At 45.6% G+C, this 17,378-nt stretch overlaps 1 protein-coding gene across 2 annotated transcripts in view; it reads left to right on the forward strand.

Annotated features, from left to right (window-relative positions):
* The window catches only part of ntn2 (netrin 2), a 43,587-nt gene that overhangs the window by 6,562 nt on the left and 19,647 nt on the right, over window positions 1–17,378 (forward strand). For both annotated transcript variants that reach the window (XM_034214749.1, XM_034214748.1), the window contains exon 2: window positions 6,468–7,732. In XM_034214749.1, the coding sequence (XP_034070640.1) occupies window positions 6,694–7,732 (1,039 nt within the window). In that variant the 5' untranslated portion in view covers window positions 6,468–6,693. The remainder of the gene's footprint in view (window positions 1–6,467; window positions 7,733–17,378) is intronic.

Consider the following 17,378-nt stretch of genomic DNA (forward strand, 5'->3'; position numbering starts at 1 on the left):
TAGAGGAAATATTTCATGTATTTGAAGGCAGATCATAGTTTGACATGGAAGGCCGTAAATCTTTGAACTCTTGTCCCTTTTCTCACAAGTCCATAGCTCTGCCAGTTAAACATCCAAGACAGAGAACAGCTTTTTCCTTCCCTCAAGTTGACAGCTATATTTTTCATTTGAGAATTTATTCAGGACTGAAGCCTCGTTGGACATTTATACCACACTTTTAAATGTTACCCCTTCTTTGATGTTTTATTTTCAAAGCAATTATGCCCCTGGTTGCAGAACAACGTGGTATTTTTATTATCTTTTAATGACACCCAAATATAATGTTTTAATCCACACATTTGACCCAAAACAAATGGATAGTTCGATGCTTATGTTAGTTTAAAACTCAACTAGTATACTTTGTAGTGTCATCTAAATCTAACAAACGTGTTGTGTTCGGCATATAGTAAAAACGGTAGCTATACATTTTTAAATCAAATGTTCAAAATACTATTTGAAGTTCAATCACTTAATCTTTGAACCGTGTATTGCTATTAATATTTACTTGAAATATTCCGACTTACTCTTGACTTTTTATTACTGAAAAACAAGTAAGTTACTCTTAGGTCATCTTAGCAGCATTTAAGCATTTGGATATGTTGGGGTTGAATTCCATGTGAAAATGAAACAAAGAGCCCTTATATTCTAGATATTTTTATTTGTGCGTGTCATGTTTCTCATAAATTAACCCCCACTAAACCCTGAGTCACTATTACCCAGAACTCTCTGCCTGCTCATGTCCTTGTTCCTCCCTAAGCCTCCCATTTTCTCACCAAAAACCCTGACCTCACCGAACACTTCATTATCAGAAAGGGTCCTATCAGCATTTTACTTTTGCTTTTCAAATACCAACATGTATATGTGCAAATGAAGGCGGTAGCTGAGCACCGCTTCCCGTCTGTGTGAATTATCCCGACCCTCATATTCCACCTCTTGCTCTCTGTCTCCTCTCCTCTGGTTCGGTTCTGGATCAGGTTCTGTTGATCCAGAGAACCGCCGTGTGGGCTCGGCCACAGAAGCTGCTGCATTCCTCCGCTGGGCGTTCAGCCGTTTCTCTTGCAGTGTCTCTTTCTGCCAGATGCAGAGATGGAAAGGCAGAGATTATATCATGTATGTTTTATGATGCTTTTTAGATACTCCTGCTTTGTGATTAGCCCTTGCACTCTAGAGCCTCATATTTATTATCCTGGTGACAGAAAACTAGTTCAGGTATGGCCACAAGTTCAGGTGCCGCAGTTTGAAGTGATTTTGAAGGTTGCCGTAAGCGTAAAAACTCTGGTGATTTATCAGATGAAGCCTTCCAGAGACACTCACACAGCGCCTGTGAGCAGACATAAGCAGACTTTTCAAATTTGTCAGTGATCCCTCTGCTAATGACGCTCTCAGCTGTGAGAGCTGACCCCCTCCTGCCCTCGGCTCTCCCTGCTCCTCCTCCCCTTCTCCTAAATCCCTAATGAATGCCAGCAAGGAACTCTGATCACCCTATACCCCCCCCTCACACACACACACACACACACACACACACACACACACACACACACACACCACACACACACACACACACACACACACACACACACACACACACACACACACACACACAACAACAGTAGGATTGCCGTCACCTCTGCGGAGACGCCCATCGTCAAGTGGAATTCAGGCCACCAATATCTGACCCCTGTTACCTGAGGCCTGTCAGTCATGTTGATTCATCTGGACATGTTTATTTACCAATTAAATTAGTGTGTGGGCGAGGATACCGATGGTGATGATGTGATTGGGGCTGAACAAATTATTCTATTTATCGATGTGGTCATTGACAGAAAATGAATCCCCAAAACGTTTGACAATCTTACTTTGTTTTAAGTAATTTGTTCAAGAAAAAAACATGTTTCTTGAGTCAAAATGATTCATCTTTAATTAAAATGATCCGAAATGTGACCTAATAATAAAACCCATATTAGCCGATATGATGTTCCCGTGTAATGCATCAAAGACAAACTGAAAATGTTGCGTTCAGGGGGATTTTTGACTGCTGGCGCTCTCACTGTGTTCTTTTATATGAATACAATGCATCTTTCCATGATGATAATGAGAATGGAGGTGGTCCTGTTGTTAGCCTATTAAAAAGTCCTCCATGGTTCTGAGCAGCCACTAATAACCCCACCAGGGATTACTGTACAGCAGGCTGGAGGACAGCAGGGCACCAGTTTGGGCCCCGGCTTGCTGTCAACCAAGAGAGGCGACCCCATAGACCCCCATTCACTCCCAGTCTTAGTGGGGCCACCACGCCAACTCTGGAGCAGCGTGAAAGGTTCCCACTTGGGATACAAAGTGGCTCAGCTGTCCCTCTCCTATCCTCACCTCCCACTGCGCCCTCCCCTCTACACCCAAGCCAAATAAAGCCTCTCAGCGACTTCTGTTTTCCTAATCTGTGAACTCTGACAGAGGAGCCCACGCTTGAAAGAGAGACAACTCAACATGGGATGATCTCCCGGTGACAGAGAGAAGCTGAAAAAACGTTGCTGAAACCACCGGACCACCCGGTCATCTTCCTGTTCCTGTCTCTCTTTCTCTCTCTATTCCTCACCCACCTCTAATTTCCCTTCCTTCTGCCCTCCATCATCTACCTTCTCTAATTGCACTGTCTCAGTTTGATTAAATCCCTTGAATACGTTCCAATAGCCAAATGGTAGCCTTTTTAGGTGAGACACGACTTCTTATGCAGGGGGGCTTCCACTCTAAAAGTCCCATATGTTTTCATCCATTCACATACTGTGTCCATAACACTAATGGGCAAGTCATCTAGAGTAACACTGCAGTAGCTTAGCCAAAGGGGGTTGTAGCACGTCGGCACAAGTACATTTTTCTCGCCATTAATCCACAGAGGAATGCTGCAGTGATGAATTGGCTATACTGTTTGTATTTATCACCACACTCCCAGCAGCCATTCACTTAGAAATGTCTGAGCTGCTGCAGGAACAGTTTGTCTTTTAGCTTGTTCTCATACTCTGATACCTATGACACTTTATGTGCTATAATGTGTGTATATTCCATGTTATTGTGAATCAGGAAGCATCAAAAGCAAGGGAGATGGTTTGGGTCAGGAGACCGCTGTTAGTAGAGAGCAGTTTTGTTGCCTACATGTAACTAACTTGTGTGCTTTGAAGACAACTTTTATGTTGAACCGATTATGCATGTTGTAGCGAGGGAAAATGGACATTCAAAGGTTAATGCACAAAATATGAGGGAAAACGTGTTGTAACATCAGACAAACTACTGCATAATAAGTTGCTTTTAACATATTATGCTGTTGCAGGTTTTTAGTATTAAAAACACAGATTGAAAACTGATAGGTTGCTTCATCTGTGTTGCTTACTTGGTCGATTAAATCAACCAAACGATAAGTCAACAGAGCCAACTAAGAATTTATTTTGGCAAGAACGGCCTGAGAAGCTTATATCTTAGAAAAGTTGACACGGGTTTTAATTCATGGATTAATTCTTGATTTATACAAGCAACAGTCTGACATTTGACAAATAGGCTTATTAGCTTCTGTGCTGAATTAGATGAGAAGATCGATACATGTTTGTAAACCTAATATGAAGCTCCAACCAGCAGCACTTCAGTGTGGTATTCATTGTCTCCTTCAGAAAGAGGGGCCTGCAGCTGTTGCTACTTCAACCACATTTAATGAAAAACAATGTCTGCCCCCACTGAGGGAAGATCGTTGCTTGTTAAACACACTGTCAATGCTGAAAGCAAAAAATGGTTCTTGCTGAAACAGATTCTAAGTATCTAAAGGTCAGCCAGCTACACCACTGTGACATCCTGGCAAAGCTTCACGGATCCAGCAAGATTTTGTGGAACTGGCTCAGTGTTTATAGCAATGTGGAAGACGTTTCTAATAAAGAGCAGCTCTTTGCCAGAGCATAGTGTTGCTGGAGCGCCTCCGAGAAGCCCTAACACTTGCTGCGAGGCTAGCATCTATTTCAAAGGGCGTACAGAGTTGAATTAAACAGCCGTGTCACTGTTCTCTCTCTGTTTAACCTACAAGCTCATCTGCCAGACGCGCCTGACAGCACCAGACTCTGGGAGAATCTCTCAGCAGGCCCGGCGGCACACGGACCGCACCATATTTAGTCATCCGAAGTCCAGACACAGACCAACGCTGTCCTGCACCTTAATCTGCCTCCAGTCTCTTTCTCTCTCCATCTTTCCCCTTCTCGTTTTAAATGTCCTTCCTTTGACTCCCTCCCTCCATCTCTGTCACTTTCCCTCTCTCTCATACTGCTTCCATTCATATCTGTCCTCGCTCGCCCTCGAGTCATTTCTGCTTTATCACTGTCGCGTCCCTCGCTGTTTCTCTCCCCCTCTTTTGGCTCTTATCTACTGAAACTCTTCCTTGTGCCTGTTTGTCCTCTCTTTCAGTCTTAAGTCTGTAAGCATGTTTCCTGCCTGCTTTTCATTAAACTTCCTCTCACTCCCTCAACAGCATACCCATCAAATACTGTCTGAATAATTCCCTCTTTCCATATATTTCCCTCACCTGTCATAACGTCTACTCCTTCCTCCCGCTCCCTCACACCCCCCTTCTTCCCCTTCATAGCCTCCCCACTGCCTCTCTTCTCGGATGAACATGCTGCTAATGGAAGCTGGGCCCGGATGCTAATGAGTTGCTAATTCTATCAGCCGGCTCCCGTGCCCCCCCCCGGTGGGTGTCGGGCCCGCCAGCTTTACCGCGGCCAGCCTTTTGATGGAGTGCCTTGGCTGATGAACTCCCGCCTGTGTGCCCACTTTAACCTCCTCGTCCTCAGACACATGTCATTGATCAATGGCCTGATCCGTCCTGGCAAAGCCCACTTACTCCAATCCTTTATGAGTAGGCCCATTTCCATGCACTCCATGATGAATATTGTAACAGCATAGCTCTTTTTCGTGTTCAAACTTCTTGGGCTACCTCAGCATTACAGGAAATGCACACTTATCCCTTTAGTTCAAAATAACCTCCAGAAGTTTGAATTTTTCTTTTTGCATTATGTTCACATTTCTATCATTGCCATAAGAAACAGCTGTGCCTCCGCTATTTCTTCTCCAAAGTCTTATGCTCGGTATAATTCCCTCACACTATTTTCCCTTAACACCCTTGAGAAGGGGCCAAATGGCTGGGTTTAAGCACTTGAACACAGAAGACTGCTCCTATTTACCAGGCCACTGGGCCCTTTTTTGAGGGGTTGCTAGCTTTGGACCCCTCACATAAGAAAAGAACGAAACTTTTGTTTTTCTGTCTCCCCTTAAACCGTCTGTCTGCCTTCCCCGCTTGACTGAAGTAGATACAGAGGCGGCCTTTTGTTCTACGGAGATGAAGAGGGATGCTGTAGTATAAGAGGGAGAGTGAGGGTAAGAGGAGGTGGGTGGGATTCATTGTCATTTAATAAATACCTCGCTCAGAGGGCTGGGGTGCCTTCTCACCCCCTCAGCTGTCTGTTTTGAAATGGGGCTCTTCTGGATTTGACACCCAGGGAAGTAAAAAGGGGATTAAGGAAGGAAAGCCTCAGGCTATATATATCTCTTTCTCTGTCCTTTTCTTTGCCAAAAGGCTTTACCCCCCCCCCCCCCCCCCCCCCCCCCCCCCCCTCCTTCAATCTTTCTCTTTTTGGGACAGAGCGGCCCCTCGTCTAGCTGTGAGCGTATGAATGATGTCATCCAGGTATCTATCTTGACCCAGAGATTGTGAAAGGCTTGAATGGAGTCTCAGAGCCTCAGTATAATCCTAAACAGCTATCACTTTTGGAGAATGTGCTGCTTCAGTGAATGAAGATAATGCTTCCTTCTCTAGGATCAGCACTGTGTAACAATAGTACTGCAACGGTTGATTTCCCATCAAATTCGTAAGAACTTGAAAAGTAAAGCCATGTCTTCATATATAAAAATAGTTCCCTTTTTTTCAAAACATAACCCTGAAGCAGAGCCATGACCAGGGTCACACACGGTCCACTGCTTTGCAGAATAGCCAGGGATTATGGGGTGGCTTCTGCCATGCTGCTGAAGCATGACCATAAAGCTTTGGTCCACTTTTGACCTGAATGGAAGTCCTGAATGAGAGGCCGGCATTACAATTCAGGATGCAGTCACTTGCAGCAACTAATGTCTCTCTTTAAATGGTCAAATCCTTTCTCTTGGGGCCCCCGTCTAACTGTCTTATCCTTTGACAGGCTTTTAGTCAATGAAAATATGCACTTGCAAATGTACAGTACAAGATACAATTGAATTTCCTTCCTAAGGGCAAATGTAATTTAGCTTGGAAGATGGTCAAAGTTGTTTTCATACAGTCGGATTAGACCAGCGTTACATTCTATTGGATATCCTATTATGGTAAAAATATGTCCATGACATTGACCTTTTCTGTTTGTTTCTTTTTCTTGCAGGAAGGCTCTGGTCAGCCTGAAGTGAAGGGTCACTGAGCTCAGACACTTCGCTTCCACTGACTCACAATTATACACACCTAGGGGAAAAGTCACACACACAGACACATCTGCACCACGACATCCACATTTACACTCACAGACTTTTGGGGTACACACAAAGGGGTGCCGTAGACTCTGCATTAACGAAGACACACACACACACACACACTCAGGCCCTCTGAGCAGGATGGGGGAACCCTGGAGGTGCCTGCTGGTCCTGATCCTCCTGACATGCTCAGCCTTCACCCACAGCGCCATCAACCCCTTCTCAGGGCAGCAGACCCCTCCGGACCCTTGCTATGACGACCAAGGCGCAGCCCGCCGCTGTATCCCCGAGTTTATCAACGCTGCCTTTGGCAAGGAGGTGATGGTGTCCAGCGTCTGCGGCCGGCCTGCATCCCGGTCCTGCAGCGTTGTGGAGCGGGGCGACGATCGGCCATCTGTGCGCTCGTGCCAAATCTGTGACGCCGCGGACCCTCGCCGTGCCCACCCAGCTTCCTACCTCACTGACCTCAACTCAGCGCACAACCTCACCTGCTGGCAGTCGGAGAATCTGAACACCTCGCCGCACAACGTGAGTCTCACCCTTTCACTGGGTAAAAAGTTTGAGATCACCTATGTCAGCCTGCAGTTCTGTTCACCTCGACCCGAGTCCCTGGCCATTTACAAGAGCATGGACTACGGCAAGACCTGGATGCCCTACCAGTTCTACTCCTCGCAGTGCCGTCGTTTGTACAATCGGCCAAACAAAGCATCCATTACCAAGCAGAACGAGCAGGAGGCTTTATGCACAGATGGCCACACCGACCTCTACCCGCTGTCTGGAGGACTCATCGCGTTCAGCACTCTGGACGGACGGCCCTCTGGCAAAGACTTTGACAACAGCCCCGTCCTCCAGGACTGGGTGACTGTCACCGACATCCGCGTGGTCTTCAGCCGGCCCCAGCTTCCCCGGGAGCAGGGACTGGGGGCTGCGAGCAACAGCGACGACCCCATGGCGGTGACATCGTCGCTGCCAACTTATTTCTATGCAGTGGGAGACTTCCAGGTGGGCGGGAGGTGTAAATGCAACGGACATGGCTCCCGCTGTCTGAAAGACAAGGAAGGGAAACTGGTGTGTGACTGCAAGCACAATACAGAGGGCCCTGAATGTGACCGCTGCAAGCCCTTTCACTACGACCGGCCGTGGCAGAGGGCCAATGCTCGCGAGGCCAATGAGTGTCTGGGTACGTTTTTCTCACCATTTGTCATTCTTTATATGCTTTTTAACATGTTTCAGTTGTTCTGCTGTGGGACATACTGCAGATTACTTTTTGCCTGAAATCATTACAGATCATTTATGAGAACTGCAAGAGGTGTTCTGGGAAGCATTTGTTTTACATTAGATGTAAAATGAAAAAAAATGTAAACAAATGAAATGTTGATACTTAGTAATAGTAAACAAAGTCTGCAAAAAGGATGAAGCTGGGCTGGATAGGTTAAACAAACACAGGAATTTCACCAAACCAAGTCCTTTTTTAAATGTACGTCCTTAACTTAAAACGACATAACAACATTTAAAGCCAAACCATGATGTTTTACTAAACCTAACCAAAGAGTTGTATGGATAAAATCTACAGCAAACAAGTCATTTGATTGTGTTATGTGTTTGAGTGTGGAGACAGGGTTGTTCTTAAAGGATATCATTTAGCTGTGTTTAATTTAGTGGCCATTATAAAGTAGCATGGAAATGTAATGTGTTGAAACCCGCTCTTTCTACAGCTGCTCCATTTTTAGTTCAAAGCGTTTCTGAAAATTAGGACACTTTAAAAAAATCCATGTTGTTCGGAGTTATGACCTTTTCACCACCCACTCAGGATATGACAGCAATGATTTAACTGTGATGACCTGTGTTTGACTGTCACAGCGGTAATTAAGAGAGCTGCCAGAGCATACCGGATAGCTTTGTGTTTGTGCAGGTGAGGAGTTCTGGTAGCACATAGTGGTTGAACTTATAAATGTGGGCACCGGGTCCGAAAACATGAACCTAACCTGTTCCTTGCATTTCCCATCAGTCCTTTCTATGTGCCGCCCCTCTACAGGGAAAAAAACAACCCTACTTGTAACAAAATTCATGTTTTCTGGACTTGTCTCTTTTTCACGAGCAAGTCTAAACAGTGGATGACAACAGCTCGAGTAATTGGCGCAGCGCTACAGCTAAGTCTTCCAAGAATGTTTTTTGGCAGTGTTTGCCTGTACCTCAAGACATGCTCTGTAAAAGCCATCCAGACGTGCTCTGAAAGCTTGCCAAGTAAACATTATAGCAATTTCTGTGGCAATTGTTGTTAATGTAAATGGGTTATATTTATATTGGATTAGGCTTTTATGTAATATTTAGAACATATATTAATTTCATGGCTGTACAAAGATTTAAGACACATGCCATGTTAGCCATGTATTTTCCCCCTCACTCTGGAAAACGTTCTCAAACATGTGGCTGTTTCTTTGGTGGTCATTTTAACAGCATTACTCTTAGTATAAATAGAAATAGGTGGGACCTCATTCAAGTCAATTTTGTTTGTCATAAAAATGTGTGAGCGTAGAAAAATGAAACCGTATTAGCACCCACAGTCCCCATTTTAACCTTTCCCCATAATGACATGAAATTACAGCCAGAGAAAAAAAAACCAGGAGCAACACATTGAAAAGCAGTGTATATTTTTCTAGCATGTTATAATTGCCCGGTGAGCTGGCCTGAGATCATATTCAGCGTTGAACAGTGCCAGATCTGTTTAAACGGGTCAGAGAGTGACAGAGCCAGAGCAGCATTTTGGCCTTTTTAGCACCATAAACTTCCTACGCCAACACTACCTTACTTTGGCTTTTACACCCTCACTTTTTCTTCTCCAAGATACAGGCACACACGTTACACACCTAGCCCCTTCTACAACAATATCCTGTGAATCCCTTAGTGTTTTCTCGCTTAAACTTTTGCACACGTCTTCTTTGAAATGGCCCGTAGTTGTTTCCGAAAGGTTACACCCGCTTCCCGTAGGGCTCTTCTCAGCGGGGTTGATATGTCACTTCCATCCATGACTTCTGGACTAAACAGCCCCGCTGCACAGGCCAACTCTGATGACCTAATCTAGTGTTGATACAGGGCAGTTAAAGCCTATTGCAATTTGCACGCTATACCTGATCATACATCCGGACACGCCAAAAAGTAAGTCCCAGACGTCCATAATTTCATGTTCCAAAAGCCTCTTTACAGCTTAGTCCGGTAGAACTGGTTCCAACATATCCTCTGAGTAGCCTTTAAAAGGCCTCTCCAATGTATATTTAAATCCATTCTTAAAATGCGCCCGCGCCTTGTTGATTTTTCTCTGCATGCTTTTCTTCCTGACGCGGTGCACAAAAGGGCGGTGGGCTACAGTGCGAGCCACGGTGGCCGCGAGGTGTAAGTATTTAACCCGGGCAAGTGTGTAAGAGTGGCATGTTACGGAGCCAAGGAGTCCCTTAGGTGTCACCAGAGCCTGCATGAGGCCTGCCGGGTGTTTGGGTTGGAGTTAGGGTCTGAGGGGGGCAGGCTGAGGTCACGATCCTTTGCGAGGTGGTGACAAGGTTAAGCTGACTGGGGAGATGGTTTGTGGATAATGAGGAATTCAGAGCAGAGCCAAATCAATAGTTGTTGCACACTCTGAATCTGTCAGTCCTTGGGAAATCGAGTGCCTGGTTACCTATTTCACAATTGTTAAGATGCTTTTACAGATGTTGCCATGCTTTGCTCTCACTCGTAACCGTCCCGACTTAAATCTTCCCCCAGCAGGACAAGAACATTGTCTCCAACAGGCTGGTTTGATTGTTCGCCAGTCTTACTAAATGTTTGACATGCACTGCACCAAGATTACTGTCTGTGCTCTTGGCAAGCTCGTGTACTGTCTGCAGACACAAGCCATGCACACACACGCCCCATCTGCCTCCTCCCTCGCTATGAATCCTGCCTCAAGACATGGGTTTACAAATCCCTGCTCTAGTAGTCAGAGAGGGCAGCCTCGTAAAGGAGCGTGTCTGTTTGTATTGAGGGAGACATGATGGAAAAAGCTGTGATTTATCTGCCCACAGGACAGAATCAGGAAACAGATGGATAAAAGCTATTTGGTTGCTGGTTGTGATGGAGTATTGGCTTTTCTGCTGGCATGGTCGATGCCGTTATGTAAATACCTTTATGTTGACTTAAACATGTGAGACGCTGTATCATGCCATAATAGAGCCTGCCAGAGTCACTGTAGAAGTGGAAGAGGCCTCTCGTGGAGTCAACGACAATGTGACATCCTGAGTAGATGATAATTTATGGCGGTGTAGGAGCGCTCTGCTTTTGGCTGTGTCTGCAGCCATATTGGTCCCGTTTGGCTGCAGCACCTTTTTATTTTCTCCAGCCCTTCCTTTCCCTCATTTTGGACTGCAGGAAGTCCAGAGTCCTGCTTTGGGACGCTAAGAGTCCAGGGCCAGACATAATCCATCCCTAATGGACCCTTAAAGCAGGTCTGCTCCCAGTGTTGCGCCAGGCACACTGTTATGCATTCATAGCATTAAACACAGAGGTCACATGAAGGCTGTTTGAAAAGCCTTTTTGCTTGATTTGCCAGAAATGCAGGTGACCTGCGGTTAGTAGCAGATCCGGGTGTTCCTGCTCTGCTTCAGCGTCTGGGTGTGGGGTTGTTGAATATTTGTAATACTAGGCTTTGACAAATTGAGTCCAGTGGGAAATTAGTGATATGATATTCTGCACAAGAAGCTTCCTTTCAAATGAAATTAATCTACTAAATAAGTATTCACTGCAGACTCTCATTATACATCATGTCATCATCTGAAGGAAATTCCCACAAATTAGTTATTACTTGGGCTGAGCTTTTTTTTGGGAAACTATTAGGGGGAATTCGACAGATGTGTTTCTTAGGGAGCAGAGTACACCGAGTAGAGGTGTGTGTGTGTCAGAGGAAGAGGCCAGAAACACATGAACATGGCTCAGAATAAGCCCTCTGATCTGCACAGATCAGTGGAAACTCCAAAGACCACAGAAGAACAAACTCACTTTTTTCTCTTTTAGTTTCCCTTCCCGACAAGAGGAAGATGTTTTTTCTTTTTTATATGCTGATTTCAAAATGGGCTTTTCCCCCCTCCAGAGGTAAGACCGTTGATCCAGTCACCTAGACACTTTTTATGCCCGGTGATCAAGAAATGACCTCACTCTCAAACACACATAAACAATTGTGGGTTTACATGATATTGGATAACACCATCAACTCCCTGTTTCTTAAACTTGTGTGCTCTTTTTCTTGCAACATTATTTTTGCTTGCTCAAAGTCCGATTTAACTCTGAGAATCCTGCAGCCTGAAATTGTCCTCAATGGTCGACATGATATGAAGTCAGTGAGATGCCCAATATAGACGGGTAGGGATGAAAAAAGCCAGAGCTGCCTCGATATTACTACATGTATGTGCCATGTTCCTACTTTCGCTAATTGACTTAAAGACCGGCCCCCCCTCCCTTCCCTCCTCTGCCGCCTGTCGCTGGAGGCTAACAAGGAACCGACACTTCAATTACTTACAGCGCGACACACAAATGAGCAAGAGATGTTTGTGTGTAGGTGGGGGTGCTGGGTGCTGAGCGAAAGAAAGTCATTTTGAAAAAGAAACCTCCTGTGCGTTCAAATAATTACACAGGCTAGGAATGTTGTTCTAAAATCAACAGCCCTATGAAATGATGCCTCTGGGGTGGTTAGCGTGAGACGCAGAGGCTACAAACATGAGGCTTGTGTGTGTGTGTGTGTGTGTGTGTGTGTGTGTGTGTGTGTGTGTGTGTGTGTGTGTGTGTGTGTGTGTGTGTGTGTGTTGTGTGTGTGTTGTGTGTGTTGTGTGTGTGTGTGTGTGTGTGTGTGTGTGTGTGTGTGTGTGTGTGTGTGTGTGGTGTGTGTGTGTGTGTGTGTGTGTGTGTGTGTGTGTGTGTGTGTGTGTGTGTGTGTGTGTGTGTGTGTGTGTGTGTGATGTGTGTGTGTGTGTGTGTGTGTGTGTGTGTGTGGTGTGTGTGTGTGTGTGTGTGTGTGTGTGTGTGTGTGTGTGTGTGTGTGTGTGTGTGTGTGTGTGTGTGTGTGTGTGTGTGTGTGTGTGTGTGTGTGTGTGTGTGTGTGTGGCAAGAGTAACCTCCATCTGAATGAGACAACAGGATTTGGTCCATTTGATTGGTTTGTCCCATAGCTTTGCTCTTTGCTTGTATTCCCTCTGTCAGTATTGCAACTCTGGTCCTCGGCCAACCCACAAGAGAAGGGATTGATGCTTTTCTCGTTCCATCAAGACACCCATAAAGGCTCTCTGGCAAACAGGGAACATGGTGAAACAAACGTTAAGGACAGCAAAGTGTCAAATAACAACATTAACGTCAGCCGGGTTAAAACTCTGGATTTTTCGGATATGCTCTGAGGCCAAGTGTGTGTAATAGTGTGTGCATGTGCATCTTTAGTGCATGTGTGAGAGCCACATGTACTATTCTAGTGTGATGTAGCGTTTCATCCCCGTGCCAAAGCAAACTGGTGGAGCTGCAGCGTGCCCACCCTGCTCTCCAGGCCCCCATCGACTCTCCCCACAGATGGTAGCAATCACCTCCGCCGGCGCTCTCTTCCTCTCCATCCTGGTGTAACTGACTCTTGTCAAAGATTAACTCTCTGCGTGTTCCCCTCTCTTCTACCTCTTCTTTTATTTCATATGTATTTTTTGCTGATATAAGCTCTTAACTCTTCTCTCATTGAATCCCCTCTGTGTGGGTAACAGTTTGCCTCTATTTATGCCGCTGAAGTTGGTTAAAATATGTGATTTTTGGCTGTGGTGTTGCTGGTGGCAGCAAGATTCGGAGGGGATTGAGAGAAAATGTTCTGTTTTTAACAATGAGTATGCAATAATCGCTCAGCTCATTTAAACTATGGTTTGGTCTGACTGTGGCTGACATATTTGATATCATATGAATGGACTGCATTCATGCATATGAAATAGATATTGTCTGTTATTGTATGTCTTCATAGAATGAATAAGAGCAAAAGTGATTTTTTTGTACTGACAGCATTAGGTCAAACGATGCTATGTCACTTAACATTACCTCCATAGCGAATCAAGCATTCTATCTTTTATCTCACCCTCATCAAATAAGTGTGTTGCCTAAACCTAACCAAGTAGTTTCAGTCTTCAGAAAACATTTGTTGGACGAAAACTTGTCTACTATAAAATCTCATTAAAACTAATAGTAATCTCATTTCAAATAGAAAACTACATGGTGGTTGTTGCAATGGATTTTGTCAGCCATCAATCTTCAGGCCAGGACTCATCTGCTTTCCTTGCTGCGTCTCAACCTGATCAGAGAAAAACTAAAACCATTATGGTTTCCCTCAGCATCTCTACTATCATCTCTGGCCACATTGGTGAATTTCCACAGTAGGCTCCATCTGTCACTTTCTATTTCTAAACCAGCCCAGGCATGGCATGCATCCCCCTGACTGGACCTCATGGTTGTGAATGCCAAGAGTCATGTCAAAAGTACATCTGTTTTTACCTCGGTTTTTACTGATTCACCATGATAATTTGACAGCAGACGTCTACTCCTGCGCTCAGGACTTCAGGATGTTGCCGGTGGGAAACAAAATAAAAGCAACCGAGACAGACAGAGAGTGAAGGAAAAGGCGGGACACAGATAACAATGTTTAGATGTGGGGAAGTGAAGTAGACCAGAAAGAGGGAGTAGAGCTAAGGACTCAACTCTCCGCTGACACACGGCCCCCCAACATGGCAACCGTCCAGCCTAATCTTGTTCAAATCTCTCCCCGCCTGATGCCATCCAGAGAGAGAGGAAAGGGAGACAGAGGAAAGGATGGACAAGAGAAAGAAAAGAGGGAGAGGCAACGAGTGAGAGTATTTGGGATGGTGTCTCATGCAAGTAAGAGCAGCGAGGAAGGGAAGCTTAGGGGAGGGGTGGGAGAGGAATTAAGGGGACTCTCAGTTCAAAAGGGCTCCCAAGAGCCGGCTCTTAAGCCCATGGTGCGAGGCTAACCGCAGAAACCAGTGGAGGGGGGGGGGGTTGGGGGGGTTGGGGGGGGGGGGGGTGTCAGAGCCAGAGGAGAACGATATGGCTGTGTGGAGGAGATGGAAAGAGCAAGTGGCTTTGTTGCAAAGAGGGAGAAGCTACTTTAACACAACAGGACTAGCATTTGTAGTTTCCTGTTAGTCTTCAGCTCGGAGCTCTTAAATCTTGGTCCACAGCTCATTAGAGTCCACTCTCAGCGGTGTTTACATCCGTGCAAGTCTCACTTCTGTTTGACTTTTTTTCAGCATTTGTCACTTGATCCATGTCATTTTGTGAGCGGTTACTAACCCTTGAAGCAGTGTGTGTGTGTGGTGTGTGTGTGTGTGTGTGTGTGTGTGTGTGTGTGTGTGTGTGTGGTGTGTGTGTGTGTGTGTGTGTGTGTGTGTGTGTGTGTGTGTGTGTGTGTGTGTGTGTGTTGTGTGTGTGTGTGTGTGTGTGTGTGTGTGTGTGTGTGTGTGTGTGTGTGTGTGTGTGTGTGTGTGTGTGTGTGTGTGTGTGTGTGTGTGTGTGTGTGTGTGTGTGTGTGTGTGTGTGTGTGTGTGTGTGTGTGTGTGTGTGTGTGTGTGTGTGTGTGTGTGTGTGTGTGTGTGTGTGTGTGTGTGTGTGTGTGTGTGTGTGTGTGTGTGTGTGTGTGTGTGTGTGTGCCCACACTGTACACTGCCTTGGCTCTAATGAGGAGCTAATTAACCGGGTGTTCCCCCCGGTGCCCTGAGCAGGTGGCTGGAGCAGCCAGGCGTAACTCAGCCCAAACACACACACACACACACACACACACACACACACACACACACACACACACACACACACACACACACACATCATGGCAGGATCCCATATAGCAGAGCCTGTTTGGCCAGGCGGAGAAGGAACCCAAGGGGGCTGCAGCAGGTCTGCACTACAGGCCTGGGCCAAGAGGGGAGAGGTGATGGTGGGAGAGCAGTCCTCCAATTTTCAAGGACCAATTTTAGCCATGGGATTTGAGTTTTGCACAGGCTTCCAAAATCAATTGGCTGTGCTTATTGGCTTGGCTTTTGGTGAAGCTGAAGGGAAAATAAGGTTAGATTTATCGCTGACATATGAAGAGGACGAGTGAGGCGAGGCACTCCACGAACACACTTGATGAGCATGAGTCTCAGTCTCTACGGGCCAACTTGTCACAGCACACATGACACACCAGACCAAGAGCTTGTTCAGAGCATTATTACGTGTTGAGGCACCTGTAATAAAGGCTGAAATGTAACAGTTATTTGTTCTTCTGCCAGTCGACCTGAAATATACCTATTTTTGCATGTGTTTAAAAAAGTAAGCTCAACTTAGATCACAAACTGAAGATATTGGATAAAAACAAAACATTTACTCTTAGCCGTTATTCCATCTACATTTGCATTTGGCACGATTCATTGTGATGACAAAGTGGTGCAACTATTCTCCACTAATATTTTCCTAGGGGCTTTTTACTCCTTTGCCTCGATTCCTGTCTTTGTTGCAGCATCTCTCTGTTTGCCTAGCTTGTGTTTGTTGTGTGATTTCCACGACAACGCGAGGAACCAGATTGTTGCATCCTTGAATTGGACACTGACCCATAGAGGAGCCACGCTTCACTGGAGTATCTCAGTTTCTTTGCTGACTTTCCACCACCGACAGAATGCAGAACAACAAAAAAGTGTCTGCTTATTCCTTCTGACAGATATGAGTTAGTGAGTGCGTGGCACTTGTGAGGCTTTGAAAAACGGCCTTCAACAGTGTTCGGTTATCCCCGCGGAGCCTAATTTGCATGAGGGGGGCTACTGCGGTGGAGAGGGACGGCAGGTTGGGGGGAAAGTGGGGTCTCAGAGAGTGTGTGTGTGAGTGTATGTGTGTGTAGCACTTCAAAACAAACCCATAAACATTCCAGGATCCTTGGGCAGCTGCAGCTCCAAGCTTAAGTGAAGTCCACAAAGCATGAAAACCATACAAACCATACAAACACCTAATTGAATGCTTTTTGCCTGATTGTTTTTTCAAAGCAATTACCTTTTTGGACTTCAATTTCATTCTCCTTTTTTCCAATGAACTACCATTCCCTCCTTCTCCGTCACAACTGTCACAAAAGGTGTTAAAGCCATCACTGCCACACATGCTAAACCATTCAATTGGAGCTTTCTTTACATTCTCCACGCTTCCACATATCCTCTCCTACTTCAGACTGTGTCGGCCGACCTTGTTGCACAGCTGTGAGTCGAGAAGATGCCATCAGAGGTACCGTCGGTGCTCCAGCCGGGGAGAGAATGTGATCCGTGGCTTTCATGTGCTGCTACAAGGTGTTAATGGTCACAAGTGCTCACAGCTGTGTGTGTGTTTGAGACGCTTGATCATAATCACAGTCCCCCACCTTGTTCTCCCCACCAACAGCCCAGACACTCACCGGAGCGGGTGTGTTTTTTGTCACATTGCCTTTAGAAGAAGTCCGACAGGCTGTTTAGTTCACACAGATAATCATGAATTTGGTGGTTTTATTAAAGCTTAAACACGGACCATATCACTTAAGATAAAAAAGCTTTGTGCAACGTGCAATCTGCCCTCTGTATCCCCTTTGGACAATTCCCCAAGGTCAAAGGTCAATCCACATCTTGAGCCTACGAGATCTTGAGAGCGCACCAGAGCAGCAGCAGCGTCTCTACACAAACAGCGCTGCCTCAATATTGATCCATCGAGAAGCAGCATTTCATTAACTGCAGAATTCCATACAAATTGGGCTGCGTAATAACCAGATGGAATTGGGAAACAGT

This window comes from Gymnodraco acuticeps, unplaced genomic scaffold (genome assembly GCF_902827175.1).
Source record: "Gymnodraco acuticeps unplaced genomic scaffold, fGymAcu1.1, whole genome shotgun sequence".
In the NCBI taxonomy this organism is placed as follows: domain Eukaryota; kingdom Metazoa; phylum Chordata; class Actinopteri; order Perciformes; family Bathydraconidae; genus Gymnodraco; species Gymnodraco acuticeps.